Here is a 15615-nt window from a genome sequence, read left to right on the forward strand (position 1 = left end):
GGTTCCTGTAGTAATTTTTTCTGTGGGGAAACTGGTTTCCCTGTTTTTTCTGTCTTCCCATCATTGTCCTTGGTGTTGTTATTGTCCCTGTACTGTGTGCGGTTAAGTATTTTCTGGCTTGTAGTAATAGCACTAGTGACATTTAGAATAGAAGGGTGGGAGGAGATGGAAAGCAAAGAAGTTAAAGGAAAAGGGAAAAACAAATAAAGAAGTAGAAAAAAACAAAAGAAACAAACAAAAAAAGTTTCAAAGATAAAAACAGGGAGAGACAGTGGACTAATCAACCATAAGCTTGACTGTGTCTTCCCAAGCTGTCTGGGCACGGGTGTCTGGCAGCAGCCCGGGGGCCCTCCTGATTTCTCCATTCAATGTGAAGTGGAGATGCTCTGCGCAGGTGGAGGTGTGGAGGGGTCAAAGTTTTGCCTCTTCTCAGTGGCCTTGCCTGCAAGGTGTGTCTCCAGTGTCTCTCCAAGATTTCACTTTAGGAGGCACGCTTTCTGCTTTCTCCCTCGAGCTGCCATCTTGGAATCTCCCACCTTTTCAGTTTAGAGACCATTTCTTTTGTTGTGCAGAAGCTTTTTAATTTTATGAAGTCCCATTTATTCATATTTTCTCTTAGTTGCTGGGCTGTGGGGTTTTACTGAGGAAGTCTTTGCCTGTACCTATTTGTTCCAGAGTGTTTCCTGCTCCTTCCTGTAGTAACTTCAGAGTTTCAGGTCTGATATTTAGGTCCTTGATCCATTTTGAGTTGATGCTAGTACAGGGTGATAAACATGGATCTAGTTTTGGTTTTGTGCAGACAGGTAACCACTTTTTGCAGCAACATTGTTGAAGAGGCTGTCTTTTCTCTGTCGTATATTTTTGGCACCTTTGTCAAAAATGAGGTGAGTATGGTTGTTTGGATTCAAATCCTGGTCCTCTATTCTGTTCCACTGGTCTTCATGTCTGTTTTTGTGTCAGTACCATGCTGTTTTTATTGCTATTGCTTTGTAATATAGTTGAAGTTGGGTATTGTGCTACCTCCAGCATTGTTCTTTTTGCCAAGTATTGCCTTAGCTATTCGTGGTCTCTTGTGTTTCCAAATGAACTTTAGGATAGACTTTTCAATCTTTGTGATGAAGGTCATTGGGATTTTGATGGGAATTGCATTAAACATGTAGATTGCTTTTGGTAGTATAGCCATTTTTACTATGTTGATTCTACTGATCCATGAGCACAGGAGATCTTTCCATCTTCTGTAGTCTTCTCAATCTCTTTCTTCAGGTATTTATAATTCTCCTTGTAGAGGTCATTCACATCCTTTGTTAAATTTACTCCTAGGTATATGATTTTTTTCTCTGAGGCTATTATGAATGGAATTGTTTCTATATATGCCTTCTCAGTTTGTTCATTGTTGGTGTATAGAAAAGCTAATGGTTTTTGTAAGTTGATTTTGTACCCTGCCACCTTACTGTAGCTGTTTATGGTGTCTAAGAGTTTTTGGGTAGAGTTTTTTGGGTCTTTAAGATATAGGATCATATCGTCTGCAAATAAGGATATTTTGACAATTTCTTTTACCTGTTTGTATTCCTTTTATTTCTTCTTCTTGTCTAATTGCTCTGGCTAGAAATTCCAGCACTATGTTTAATAGGAGTGGGGATAGTGGGAACCCTGGGGAATCTTTTTAAAGAAATCATTTATCAAATGAAGCAGTTAAGAACTTTTGACCTTAAAGAAAGGCAATGGTGAGGAATGCATTATTTTATAAATCTGCTTTATTTAGAAATTACAAGAGAGCAAAGAAAAGAGAGGACATCACATGGCTACAGATTCTGTACATCACAGGACTATTCACTTGTTCACATTAGATATTTCAAAGAAGATGTCAATGGGGTGTTTTGGGGCTAATGGGAATTAAAGGGGAAGACACCTGCTCTTGAGTAGGACCAAATCCAGGCAAGGATATCTAGAGTGAAGGGAGCAGAGATCATTTTCTTGTCATGCTCAGCTCAGAGGTAGAGCCATGGAGACAGGCGCATGGTAACTTAGCAACAAAGTGAGGCACCAGGTGTGACTGAATCATGATGTGAAGTCAGAGGTGACATTCTGCAGGAGAGCAACTGGGGTTGGGAGGAGCAGGCACAGAGAATAGAGGAATAATGAGAACACACAGCGTCCTCAGCTTCAACTGGGAAGCAGAGACAGGAAGCCAGGGGGTGACAAGCACCTGAACAGAGGGCTCCATAGCCAGAAGGGTCAAGAATTGGGGGACCAAGAGCCGGAGGCAGGATCTCATTGCCTGTAGCTCTTCTTGCTGGAGGAAGTGGTGGTGTATTTGATGGTGGAGGTGCTGCCCCCAGAGGAGCTGAGGCTGCCCCCGATGCCTCTGCCACTGCCAGAACTGAAGCCAAGGCTGTGACCGCCTCCAAGGCTGTGACCGCCTCCAAGGCTGTGGCCACTGCTATAGGAGTAGCCACTGCCCCCGCCCAAGCTTAAGCCACTGCTGGCACCACCGGCACTTCCATAGCCACTGGAGACAGTGGACTGCACCACGGCTGTGGAAAGGGGAAAGGACACAACAGAATGAGCTCACTTTGCCCTCCTGAGCCAGGTCACAAGGGCTGGGGAAGGTAGGTAGGTAGTTCAATTACTTACAGATGTTAACTGGTCCAACACCTTCACCATTCAGCCTAGGAGAAGAACACAGGAGTGAGAACTAGGGAGCCATCATTAAGAACTATCTTCCAAAGAGTTCCCTGATAGTAGCCATTATGACAATAGCCAGTGTCCAGTAATCTTGGGCTCAGTCCCTGACAATTTGATGATGTCCTCAGAGGTTAGAGGAAGTGTGTGAGTTACTCACCTGCACTCCTCGCCTTCCAGAAGCTTCCTGTAGGTGGCAATCTCCACATCCAGGGCCAGCTTGACATTCATGAGCTCCTGGTACTCCTTCAGCAGCCGGGCCATGTCCTGCTTGGCCTTCTGCAGGGCGTCCTCCAGTCCTTCCAGCTTGCTCCTGGCGTCCTTGAGCGCCATCTCCCCTCGCTGCTCGGCATCGGCAATGGAGGCCTGCAGGCTGGCGCACTGGGAGGAGGGAGAAACGAAATGGACTTGTAGTGAAGTGCTCAGGAAGGGGTTAGTACTGGCTCTTCATTTCAAGTAAAGAAGAGTCCTGGAGCCTGGAAATGACACCAAAGAACTCCAAACCTTCCTGTCTGATGTACCTGCTTCTTGACGTGGTCGATCTCAGATCTCAGTCTCTGGATCATGCGGTTGATCTCAGCAATCTCCTGCTTGGTGATGCGCAGGTCATCCCCATGTCTGCCTGCTGTGACCTGCAGCTCCTCATACTGTAGATTAGTTAAAAAGAGAGAAAATCTATGTGTGTTTTCTCATACAAATGGGAATTTTTACTTCTGAATTAGGCAAATAGTAACATTGACCTAAAGGCTTCTCCTCAAGAAATTTTACAAAATTTTTACGAAAAGCTGAGGTTCCATGGCTGTTGGATACTTTACAACTGGGTCACAGACCATTCTGATTTGGAGACCATAGACTGCCTACTTTCTTTGGAACTGATAGTGCTCTGTACTGTGTTCTGAGGATCGGCATTCAGAGTGAAGATTAAAGCAAAGATGTTTAGGTCCTTATCTCTGACATCTGGGTTCTTTTGCTCCTACCTGGGGAAACAGTTTCCTTAAATGTCTATTCTGAGTATAGGACACACGTTCTGTGACAGGATCCCAGCATCTTTTCAGTAGACCCCCTTAGGGTGGGACTCAGGATTTCTCAGCAGCTGCCACCTCACTGCTCACCTTGGTCTGGTACCAGGACTCAGCCTCAGCCCGGCTCCTCTGAGCAATCTCCTCATATTGTGCCTTGACCTCAGCGATGATGCTGTCCAGGTCCAGGTTACGGTTGTTGTCCATGGACAGGATGACAGAAGTGTCTGAGATGTGAGTTTGCATCTGAGACAGTTCCTAAAGAACACAAGGTCTTAATGTCACCTGTGCCTGTGATGTTTCCAGAGGTTCCCAATACCCATCTCTTCCCCCTTTCCAGAGCCCCATCAGGGTGAGAGGCAGGGATGCTTACTGCATCATAGAAGGCTCTCAGGAAATTGATCTCATCTACAAGGCTGTCGGCCTTGGCTTGCAGCTCAACCTTATTCATGTAGGCACCATCCACGTCCTGGAAAGAGTCAACAACATGGAGTCAGCTGAGCCCTCCTGCCCCGCCCTCCATCTTTTGTCTCCCCGGCAGCCCTCCTCTCAAATGAGCCAGAGGTGCAGAGCCATGGCTCTCCTTCAGCAGAGAACCTGCGCTCCTGACTCAATCAGCTCACCTTCTTCAGGGTCACAAATTCATTTTCTGCTGCTGTGCGCTTGTTGATTTCATCCTCGTATCTACAGGAAGAAGGGTATAGCACATTTGAGCCAGGGAGTGGAGGAAAATAAAGGCAGCCTGTGATCCTATACTTTCTGTAATTGGAATATGTCAAAATTCATCCTTTCTGCCACACAGAGCCAAAAGATCATTTTTGTTGCTACTACAATTTTTCACTTCTTTACTCTCCCATAACCCTTTGATCTTACATATTTACTCTTTGGTCACAATTTGTGATTTTCTTTTCATCAACATATTTTGCTAAGAGTGGTGCCCACATCTAGACCTGGTCACTACCAGTTTAGAGGTGTGAGTTTTAGAAACAACCCATTCCTCTTCCTTAACTCACTTATTCTTGAAGTCTTCCACCATGTCTTGCATGCCTCTGAGCTCTGAGTCCAGGCGGCCTCTCTCTCCAGTGATGGAGTCCAGCTGCCTCCTGAGGTTGTTGATGTACTGCTCAAACAGAGGCTCCAGGTTCTGCCTCACAGTCTTGGTTCCTTGCTCTTGGAGCAGGGTCCACTTTGTGTCCAGGACTTTGTTCTGCTGCTCCAGGAACCGCACCTGGAGACAAAAGATGGTGGTCATTTGTTAGGCAAAGGTAGGAAGGAAGAAGTGTCTGTTAGCAGGTCCCAGTGGGCCTGGGCTTCCCCATGATGCATGGTCCTGAGCACATACAGGGGCTGAGAATCAGCATTTTGCCCCCCACCCATTTTCTTTTGCACCATATAGACTCCTAGGGAAATTTCAACGGCCCACTAAGGGTCTTGTCTTCCAAGTTATGGAGCCAATTCCTTCTCTATTTTATAGGTACAATCACAAATCTAGTTTAAAAATAGTATGTATTGATTTATTGCACAAGGGTTTTTTTAATTATGGGTAGGATCTCAGTTATAAAGGATGTAAATGTTGCCCAAGGATTAGGATCCTATCTATCTTCCCATTTAGCACAGGCATCTCCTCTAAAATTTCCCAGTTGTGCAATTAGCTGCTTCTCGAGTAAATTAGCATTTCTACATATTGTAAAAATGGCTCTATTTTCTTTTCTCAGAAAAGAAAAATCCTTTTTTTTTTTTAACTTTTCCCCTCTTCCCTGACTCCCAAGTGGAATAACCGGTCCCATAGCCCTGGCATTCGTTTGCAACCTCTCAGATCCTAAGAAGGGAAGGCATAGTCTGGTATTGTCTTTGCCTCATCTGTGCTTTTGGGCTATCAAGTGTGTAAGGTCATCATCAGCTGGAATGAGGGTCATGGAGGACACCAGGCAGTTCTAAATGTTCCCACCTCCTGGAATCATATCATTAGTCTGAGACCCCTTCCCGTGCCCTAGCCCCTCCTCCCCCCACAGCAGGAAGTTTGTTGTGTCTGTAGCTAAGGTCTCTGAATGTCCCACGGAGGGCTGGGCCTTCCCCTCACCTTGTCGATGAAGGAGGCGAACTTGTTGTTGAGGGTTTTGATCTGCTCGCGCTCCTCTGTCCTCACCCGCTGGATGGTGGGGTCGATTTGCAGGTTCAGAGGAGTCAGGAGGTTCTGGTTGATGGTGACTTCTTGGATGCCTCCAGGGGGGCACACGGGGAAGCCAGCGCCCCCGTAGCCACCACCGAAGCCAGCTCCTCCACCAAGCCCAAAGCTACCACCAGCTCCGCCGCCAAAACCAAATCCGCTGCTGGCTCCACCTCCAAAGCCATAGCCACCTCCAATTCTGCTGCCATATCCGCCACCGATGCCACAGCTGCCTGCTCCCATGGAGATCCTCGTGGAGCCCCCCACGCCATAGAGGCTCCTGCTGCCAAAGCCAGCTCCTGCGCCCACTGCCCCGAAGCCGCCACTGCCCCTGGAGCGGCACACGGACACACTGCTGAAGCCAGAGCGGTTCAGCCCAGGGACTCTGGCTGAGCTGGCACTGTAGCCACGGCGGCTGGTGCTTTGGGTCCTGATGGTGGATTTGCTAGACATGGTTCCTGGAGATGCGAAGTCTGAGGATGGCGGGAGTGACTGCAGGGCAGAGCTGAGGAGCAGATGAGTGAGATGGGCTGCGGGTGGCAGCTTATATATGGTGCAAATGGGCTGGGCTGAGGCCTGGAAGGTGAGCTTGCAGAGTGGGAAGGGCTGGGCTTTACAAATAATGAGATCACCCCCAACTTCTAGAAAGGTATGAAACATGAAGATTGCTTTTTTGGCCTCCTTTAGTCATAGAGAAATTCTCCTGCCTTCCAGCCTTGACTTGATCTCAACACAATGAGCCTGGATATAAAGTCACTGAAGTCATGACTTAGTCATTTCTCAAACAAAGAAGACAAGGAGCTGATCTGTGATAATTGTCCCTTCCTTCTGCTTATTCAGCCACTCCCTGTTGCCCCCTTACCACACAGGTTTTCATCTCCACCTGCTCCTCCCTTCCCAGTGGAGTGGGACTCTCCCTGAGGGTGTCCTAGCATTTGCCCAATGTACCAAGCAAGAAATAGCCTGCTGCATTTTTTCCTCCAAGTTTGAGCCCGTTCTTCTGAAGCTCTTAGCTGTACTTCCCAGTAGGATGGGGATATTTTGCAGACATGACACTCCTTTCGATGGTCAGTGGGTAGAGAGCTGTGTTTTTTTCATCATAAGAGCACTGTTCTGTGTCCTGTGTGATAGACTACCCACTTGGCACTTTCCTGAGGATAGGAGTAGACATCACCTGACCTCCACAGGAGTTTCCATCCTGCCCACACCTTCCTCACTACTATTTGCTTTCCCATCTGGCTGATTGTCATGGAAAGCTGTCTTTCCAGTTGCAATTCATACACATCTTCCTCTCTGCTGATTTGGAATGTTTACTCAGAGCTTCAATTTTAAAAAATCCAAAATGAGGAAGACCAAAATAGCTAAGGAATTCACAGAATTTTTATTCCCATCAGTTTTGACATTTCTTAGGAATCATGAATAAGACATCCTAGTAGGGTGTGTACAGAACATTGAGGGGCTTCTGGAAGCAATGAATGACTAAAATGTGCTCTTACAAGTATGATGATTTCACAAGTAAAATTTAAATTTATATTTCAGTACTTGACATCTCAAATCTCTATACACTTTCTTGGAGGGAAGGCAGGATGTCAAATGAGAGTGTTGCTTGCTTTACAGCAGAGTGAATTTCATGTTTTCCAGTCCACACATCACATACAGTACATGAGGAGACCTGAGAACAATTCTAGGTGTGTCGTTCTCTGAGCACATTTGGCTAAAGGAGGAACCGTGGGAGGAAAGGTCCACTCTTACATTGAGTACAAGACTGAGGAACAGTTTGAAACCCAGTCCCTTCTCTCCAACCTGTTGGGGGCTCAGCATCCATCAGGGTAGGGAGTTCCCTGGCCAAAGAGGTGCTAACTCAGCGTCTGGCAGGAAAGAGATACCTTCTGCAGACAACGGAAGCAGCTGCCCTCCCTCCACCCTGGTTGCACAATGGTTCATGAAGAATGTGCTTCCACCCAGTTCTGGGAAACAGGTGCTGCCTCTCATGGTCTGGTACACTGATTCTTTCTAGTCTCTTGGGTTAGGGGTTTAGGTGTGGCATGGGTGGTGCTGGGCTGGGAAAGACAAGAGAGCAAATCAGATAGTAGCAGTTTGCATTTGTCCTATGTCTATGTCAATGTCCAATGTCTATAACTGCTTACTTTACAGCAAAGACTGTGACTTGCAAAGCCAAAAGTATTCACTTTATTCCTTTAAAGAAAATCTCTGCCAACACTTGGTTCAGACCATAAGCCCTGGGGTTAGACCAGGCTCCAGTTTGTCTTTATGCAAATTGCTGAGCACTTTTGTGATTATTTTTACACCTGTAAGCAGAGTAAAAATAGTACCTACCTCACAGTGCTGTTGTGAGGCTGATATGAGATAACTGATGTGCAAATCCAGCAGTGTCTGGCACAGAAGTTATTGATGAAGATGAGCTACTATCAGTTTTATAAGGAAGTGTAAAGAAGTTTGGTGTGCAGGGATCCATGAGAAGCTTCAAGAATGGGAACATGATGCAGTGTATATGTGTAGGAGAGGATGGTTGGAGGAGAGTGAGAAGTACAAAGCCAACATGACAAGCCTGTGCCACAGTAGTAAGGACCTAGGAAGCCATGTGGGGGGCTTTGGCCTTGTGCCAGCAAGAACTGCATTGGTCAGAGAGCAATGGGATCAGAAGAGTGACTTGCAAGCTTGCAGGTGCTCAGAGCAGCAACACAGGACAGAACCCATCTCCTTCCCAGGGATGTATCATGTTGTCTAAGTGCCTGGAAGGAAACAGCGTGGTCGGACAGAATCAGTCTTTGGCAGGAGCCGGAAGGCTGGTCTCCCTCCTCTGAAACCAGGCTCCCTGCTCATCCTCTGCTGGATCTCAGGCTGTCCTCTGTGCTTTGCATAACCAGCACAGATGCCATCAACCAGCACAGGTGACTCCATCGGTTCCTTTTTCAGTCCTGATTTTATATCTTTTTGAGGATGAGGGAGGATGAGGGTGGACTCACTGCCAATGAGGTGTGTCATTTAATTGCAGCAAGGAACTCCTGTTCAATCAGTGAGCTTATCAGAGGATGGTTTAAGCTCATTTTATCCAATCTCAGGCTTAGCACATACACCAGCAGCACCAGCAGTATGAAGTATCATGTTTCATTTCCTGACATCTGCCAGGAAGCTCTGAGAACCAGTTGCAGTGATTCTAGTAGAGAATAAGTTAGCTGGGAGGGCTCATGAATGATGGTGAGGGTTTCCAAGATGGTGGAGGTAGAGTTGGAAAGGAAGACCCCCCCCTCACCATGAGCAGATCCACTTGTGATTCCACTCCCTTCAGCCCCACCACCCTTACAGGGCAAGTTTGTACTTGGCTCCCTGCCCTTGGTTTTCTATATTTGTCTGGGTGTTCCCCATCCCACTTTCAGCCTGCAGCCCTGTCTGGACTGTGCTGCTCTCACCCTCTGGAGCCCAACTCTCTTCCCTCTGCCTCCTGCTTTAGCACCCAGAGGAGATTGTGATACTAGGCAGCAGAAACCCCCAGGGAGATTAGAGAACTGCCTTCTTAGGTGAGATCTACGGGGATGAGTCATCACCCATGGTGGAGCCCAGGGGAGCTCTGTTTTCTCAGAGGAGCAGGTAGGGAAGGGCCAACCTTCATAATAAGATTAGAACAAAGGGTGAGAGTTCAGGCAACTATGCGAGAGAAGCAAGCGGCGTGAGTAACTCGATGACAACTAGCCTCCTCCCCAGTGAGCTGCTGAACCCAGCCTTTTCTTTCTGCCAGGAGAGCCCCCATTCCATCCCGTCTGGAGCTGCCTCTGGTTGCCATGGAATGCCGAATGTCTGGTTCTCAACTCAGAGGTTAGCCTGTGCTGTTTGCTCTGTCCCCAACATGGAGGAGGGACAGGAGGGAGATTCTGAAGCCTGAGCCCATGGAAAGTCACCTTGAGATGATTTTCCTTGTCTTTCTGTCTCTCTGGGTGGAACTGGTGCTGAGAAAGAGGGTTAGGCTATAGCCATCACTATGGCTGGACCTAATCCTGCAAGCCACAGCATAGGATTTTGCTGTCCCGGGAATTCCACAGACACAGCCCAGTGCTGGAGGAGCACCAAGGAGAAAGAACACAGGCAGCAGCTTCAGGGGTGGAGTGGAATGTGCAACTTCTTAATAGAGCAGAAAATATGGGCACTTACAAAACTGTTTATGTAGTAACTAGGCTGTTTATGAACACATAACATGCACTAAACTGCAGAGCTTCCTCTATATTTCTTAATTTTCAAACACACATGATCCATCTTTTTTTTTTTTTTTTTGCAGAGAATACTGGGTGGCATATCTGAACTGGATATCTGAGTGACTTTCTCTATACTGCAGAAACTCTCTGACAACTCTATTTTCCAGCAGGATGGAGTTCTGCATCAGGTTGATTGGCTCATGGAGTCCAGAGGTCACTGAAAGGACACTTTCCCACAGTGCTCGACTATTGGTTCCAAGCACTGACCTTCTCTTTGGCACCATGGTCTCAAATCCGCAGCTGTCACCTCTCTGTGGGGATATGTCAAGAATCTCTCCTTCAGAGAACTGAGGGGACCAAGAGAAGTATTATGGCTGCCATTTCAACCACCAAAAGTAACATGTGACAAAAGGTCTGGGATGAATTGGATATGATTGTTAGCCTGCAGGACTGATGCCTGTCCTGTCCAATGAGGGGCACATCTGAGTGTTTGTACAGTCGCAGTAATGACTCTGATTGTCCCTCATAAACTGATTTTGGTTCATGTTCATATAGAATCTAGTTACTGAGTAATACATTTTGAAAGTATTCCATTGTTTTTTACTTGCCTTGTATATACTGATATTGGGTAGGAAGGTGAACTTGAACATTCAAGGCATTGATAAGTAGAGAATCAGGTTAAGGACTGAGGACATGTTTGGAAGGATAGGACAGCCCTTGGCTTCCTGATCAATGCAGAGAAACAAGTAGAAGCAATACACCTCATGAATGAGTTATCTTGAGATCCAAGGCAAGAAGTGATGCTGGAGGTGACAAAAAGCACTTTAGAGAGGATAGAAGGTAGAAAGGGACTAGCTGAATGACAGGACTAGGCGAGGGCATGCTTGAGATAAGCAGGGCAGAAAGTCCTCTGGAATATAACAAGGGCCAGATTCACCTTCTGTCATGTGTCCAAAGTCTTCCATAAGAACAGGGGTTGGAGGGATCCAGGCCAGACCTCCAGAAAGAGCAGGGAAATCTCCGAGAGGAGTCCCCAGTGCACCAGTTTCCTTTCCACTGTCTTGTTCAGGTCCCTACACCCCCTTCTTATTCCTATCTCTGAGATTCTGGTTTCTACTTGTTCACTGCTATAGGGCCCATTTCATTATAGTATATCATTTTTGTGATTTTTTTTTTTTTACAAAAATTCAGTTGGGTTTGGGAAATACTCAAACAATCCTCCACTGAGATATATAAGGTGCCACCTGGCTTAAATAATATATGGGATTGGATGAGGTGTTGTCTTAAGGAACCATGTCTTAATATGTTTACAGTATAATTAAACACCCTTTATTTCAGTAAAGGGGAAAATTCTGGTCAATTAGAATGTAATAGATAATTTCCCCAAACTTGGGATAATTTGGAGTAATCCTACCCAAAAAGATATATGGGGGACTTCATTGTGATAAATCCGTACATGCATACAGTGTACCTTGAACAAGTTCACCCAGAAATCACCTGATTCTTATAGTATAAATATCCTAGACAGCAAACAAGCCTCTAGCTGTCTGCTGAAATTTCTTGGCTTCTAATGGCTCCTTCCATTCTTAATCCTTTATGAGCTCACCTGAAGCCTCAGGTTGGGATTAAGTACAGATCATTGATAACTCTGACACAAGTATGTTGAACTAATGTTGCAATTGAGGCCTCAGGGGGGTTCTGATAACTTCTTTCCCCTGTCTCCTGTCCTTCCCTCAGCCACTGGAAAGGAATAGCCTGAGTCTTTCCAGACAGGCACAGCAGCACACAACATGGCTAAGAAAGTCTGGACCATAGGGTAGAACAGTTGATTAGTTAATCCAGGTTCCATTCCCAACACATTTCTGTCCATCTCCTCTAAAGAAACTGTAATCCTTTGTTCAATGGGGTATCTTTTAAAGACTTTGGCTTATTTTTATAGTCAGGTTGTGTTTTTCTTATTATTAAGTTTTGAAAGTTCCTTGTATATTTTTTATAACAGTCTATATCCTTTATCAGATATATCTTTTGCTAATATTATCACTCTTTTAATATTGTCTTTCATAGAGGAGAAGTCTTAATTTATCAATAATTTCTTTCATGGTTCACGACTTTGGTATTATATCTAAAAAGTCAATGCCACTCCTCAGGTCATCTGGGTTTTTTCCTACGTTACCTTTAGGAGTTCTATGCTTTTTCATTTTATACTAAGCATTGTGATCAATTTTGAATTAATGTAGTGGATAGTGTAAGGACTGTTTCTCGATTATTTCTTTTTCCAGCACCCTCTGTTGAAATGACTATCTTTGCATTCCTGTACTACTTTTGCTTCTCTGTCAAGAATCAGCTGATTATATTTCTTTGGGGTTATTTCAGCCTCCGTGTTATGTTCCATTAGCCTGTTTGTTGGTTTTTTTTTTTTTTCACTGTAACACACTGTTTTGATTACTGTAGCTTCATAAGGAAGTCTTGAAGATGGATATTGTAAGTGTTCTGGCTTTCTTCTTTTTCTTCTTCTTCTCCTTGTTCTTCTCCTTCTGCTCCTCCTCCTTTCTTCTTCAGTATTGTGAGGGACTATTCTAGGTCTTTAATGTCTTTCTATGAACTTTAGGTTTTTGGTTTTTTTTTTTTTTTGTGGTATTGGGGTTTGAACTCAGGGCCTTACCCTTGCTAGGCAGGTGCTCCACCTCTCGAGCCTCTCTGTCAGCCCTTATATAAACTTTAGAATCACTGTCAGTATACTCTAACTCACTGGGAGTTTGAGACTGCATTGAATCTATAGATTTAGTTGGGAGAAACTGACATCTGGACAATATTGTCTTCTATCCATAAACATGAAGTATCTCTCCATCTATTTAGTTCTTTGATTTCTTTCATCAGAGTTTTATAGTTTTTCTCTGCAGTTCTGGGTATATTTTGTTAGATTTATATCAAGTATCTCATTTTGGGAGAATATTAGTATAAATAGTTTGTTTTAAATTTGAAATTCCAATTGTTCATTTCTGATAGCAAAATTATTAACTTTTGTATATTATCCTACAACCATGCTATAATCACTTAGTTCTAGGAATTTTTGTGTGAATCTTTAGGATTTTTTGCTTAGATAAGCAGGCCATGCAAACAAAGTTTTATTTCTGTCTTCCCAATCTGTATACCTTTCACATCCTTTTCTCATCTTAGTGCATTATCCAAGACTTCCAGCTGATTTTTAAAAGAAGTTATGAGAGGGGACATTTCTTCCTTGTTCTTGAACTTAGGAGAAAGCTCACATAGTTTCTCACTATATATGAGAAATATATGGTTAAATATATTAACCATAGGTTTCCTGTAAATTTTTGTTTAAAAGTTCCCCAAGACATCCATCTTGCTGAGCGTTTTTGTTGTGAATGGTGTTGGATTTTTGTTGATTTTTTTCTGCACCTATTGATACAGTCATGTGATTTTTCCCCCTCAGTCAGTATTTGCAATGAAGTAAATTAATTCATTTTCAAACGCTGAACCAGGCTTACATACTTGGAATAAATTACCATTGGTCATGGTATATTCTACTTTATGCATTGTTAGATTCAATTTCCTAATATTGTGTGAGGGTTTTTTATACCTATGCTGTTTATTCACTTTTTTGAGACAGGGTCTGTCTATGTAATCCAGGCTGATCTGGAGTTAGCCCAGGCTGTCTTTAAACTCATGATCTTTTGCTTCAGCCTCCCCGGTGCTGGGATTACAGGCACTTGCCCCTGTACCTAGCCTTTTTTTTAAGGGTGGTGATGCTGGGAATCAAATCCAGAACCTCTGCATGCTACCACTAAGCTACACCTTCAGCCTGGATTTTCACACCTTTATTTCTGAGAGATAATGGTCTGTAGTCCTCTGTTATTTCAACGCCTTTGATTTTGGTATTAGGACAATGCTGCCTACATAGTGAGTTAGGAAGTCTGTTTTTATCTTGTGGAAGAAATCATAAAGAATTGGTACAATTTCTTCCTTAAACACTTGGTAGAATTCATCATTGAACCCATCTGGGTGTGGTACTTTCTATTTTGGAAAGTTATTCATTATTAATTCAATTTCTCTAATTGAGTATTAAAATTTTCTAGTTCTTCTTATATCTTAGCAGATTGTGTCTTTCAAGAAATTGGTCCATTTCATTTCATTTATCAGATTCCTTTTATTACTCTTTCAGTGCCCGTGGGATATATAGGGACGCTTCTCATTCATTTCTAAGATCAGTAATTTATATCTTCTCTCTTTTTTCTTAGACTGACTAGAGCCTTACCGGTCTCATTAATTGTTTCAAAGAAGCAGCTTTTTGCTTCACTAGTTTGCTCTATTAATAGCCTGGTTTTCATTTCAATGATTTCTGCTCTAATTTTGTATTATTTCTTTTCTTCTGCTTATTTTGAATTTAATTTACTTTTCTTTTCTCTAGTTTTCTAAGATGAAGTTTACCCTGGCAGTGTTGCTATTATAATTTTGAACAAGTGTTGTTGGATAAAGTTAGAAAAACTAAAAACTTTTACTTTGCCTTCACTTATTCCCTCTTCAATGTTTTCTTTCTATATCCCAGTCTCTGACCCATATCATTTTCCTTCTCTGTGAAGAACTTCTTTTAGCATTTTCTGAAGGGCAGGACTACTGGCAACAAATTCTCCAGTTTTTGTCTACAAAACTCTATTTCTCCTTCACTTTTGAAGGATAAGTTAGGAAGATAGCGAATTCAAGATTTGTGGGGTTTTTTTTTTCTCTCAGCACTAAAGATTTTCTGACAATTTCTTCTTGCTCATATGGTTTCTGTGAAGAAGTTGTATGTAATTCTTACCTTGACTCCCTATTGATAACCTGGTTTATTTCTTCTGGCTCTTTTTGAGATTTTTTTTTCTCTTTGATTTTTGGCAGTTTGAAAATATGTGTTGATATACATTTTTGAATACGTGAATGTTTTAAAATTTATCCTTCTTGGTGTTCTTTGAGCTTACTTAACCTGTGATTTGGGGTCTGACATTAATTTTAAGAGATTCTCAGTTATTATTGCCTCCAGTATTTCTTCCATGCTTTTCTCTGTTTCTTTTTCATCTAGCTTTCTCATTGCATGTGCGTTATAACTTTTCTTACTGCATATTCTCACAACAGATCTTGCACATTGTTCATTTTTTCCAGTCTTTTTCTTTTCAGCTTTCTAAATGTCTTTCTTTTTCTTTTCTCTGTCATCATATCCTCAATCTCAGAGAATCCAAGTCAAAGAATTCTCAGCCATGTTCAGTGCTTCTGGGCCTCTCTGTGACATTCTTCATATCCATTACAGGGATCTCCAGCATTCACTTTGTATTCTTTCTTTATTTTCCTTACCCCAAGTAGATTGGCTCTGATATTTAAAAAATAACACACACACAACAACAACAACAAACACCTCAGCATGTTAAACTATAGTTAAATAGTTTATCTAGTGGGCGGACGTTAAGTAAAATGGCTCATTTTTCACTCCCCCTGCTGGAAGCATGAGGGGATTTTTCTCTGACCTCTATGAAGACATAGTAGAGCCCCT

The 15615-nt window shown here is 43.5% G+C and overlaps 1 protein-coding gene and 1 long non-coding RNA gene across 2 annotated transcripts; one reads left to right on the forward strand and one right to left on the reverse strand.

The window, feature by feature from the left end:
* Positions 1 to 1736: 1736 nt before the first annotated feature.
* LOC109684032 (keratin, type II cytoskeletal 6A) lies at positions 1737 to 6407 on the reverse strand. The gene is made up of 9 exons (XM_020160193.2): positions 5782 to 6407; positions 4715 to 4929; positions 4325 to 4385; positions 4075 to 4170; positions 3795 to 3959; positions 3204 to 3329; positions 2843 to 3063; positions 2635 to 2669; positions 1737 to 2534 (listed from the first exon to the last, which is right to left on the reverse strand). The coding sequence occupies exons 1-9, from the start codon at positions 6319 to 6321 to the stop codon at positions 2272 to 2274; spliced, it is 1722 nt and encodes a 573-aa protein (XP_020015782.1). The 5' UTR covers positions 6322 to 6407; the 3' UTR covers positions 1737 to 2271.
* Positions 6408 to 8403: 1996 nt separating this feature from the next.
* Positions 8404 to 10664, forward strand: LOC141425760 (uncharacterized). The gene is made up of 2 exons (XR_012450847.1): positions 8404 to 9702; positions 10160 to 10664. It is a non-coding gene; the product is annotated as an uncharacterized lncRNA (long non-coding RNA).
* The last annotated feature ends 4951 nt before the right edge of the window (positions 10665 to 15615 follow it).

Source organism: Castor canadensis, chromosome 8, assembly GCF_047511655.1.
Source record: "Castor canadensis chromosome 8, mCasCan1.hap1v2, whole genome shotgun sequence".
NCBI classification, from domain to species: Eukaryota; Metazoa; Chordata; class Mammalia; order Rodentia; family Castoridae; genus Castor; species Castor canadensis.

Coding starts and splice junctions, on each gene's coding strand:
- LOC109684032 (XM_020160193.2), bottom strand. CDS start 6,321: ATGTCTAGCAAATCCACCATCAGGACCCAAAGCACCAGCCGCCGTGGC. Junction 4,386..4,714: donor GTGGAAGACTTCAAGAATAA/GTGAGTTAAGGA, acceptor TTCTTCCTGTAG/ATACGAGGATGAAATCAACA. Junction 3,330..3,794: donor AGTCCTGGTACCAGACCAAG/GTGAGCAGTGAG, acceptor ACTAATCTACAG/TATGAGGAGCTGCAGGTCAC.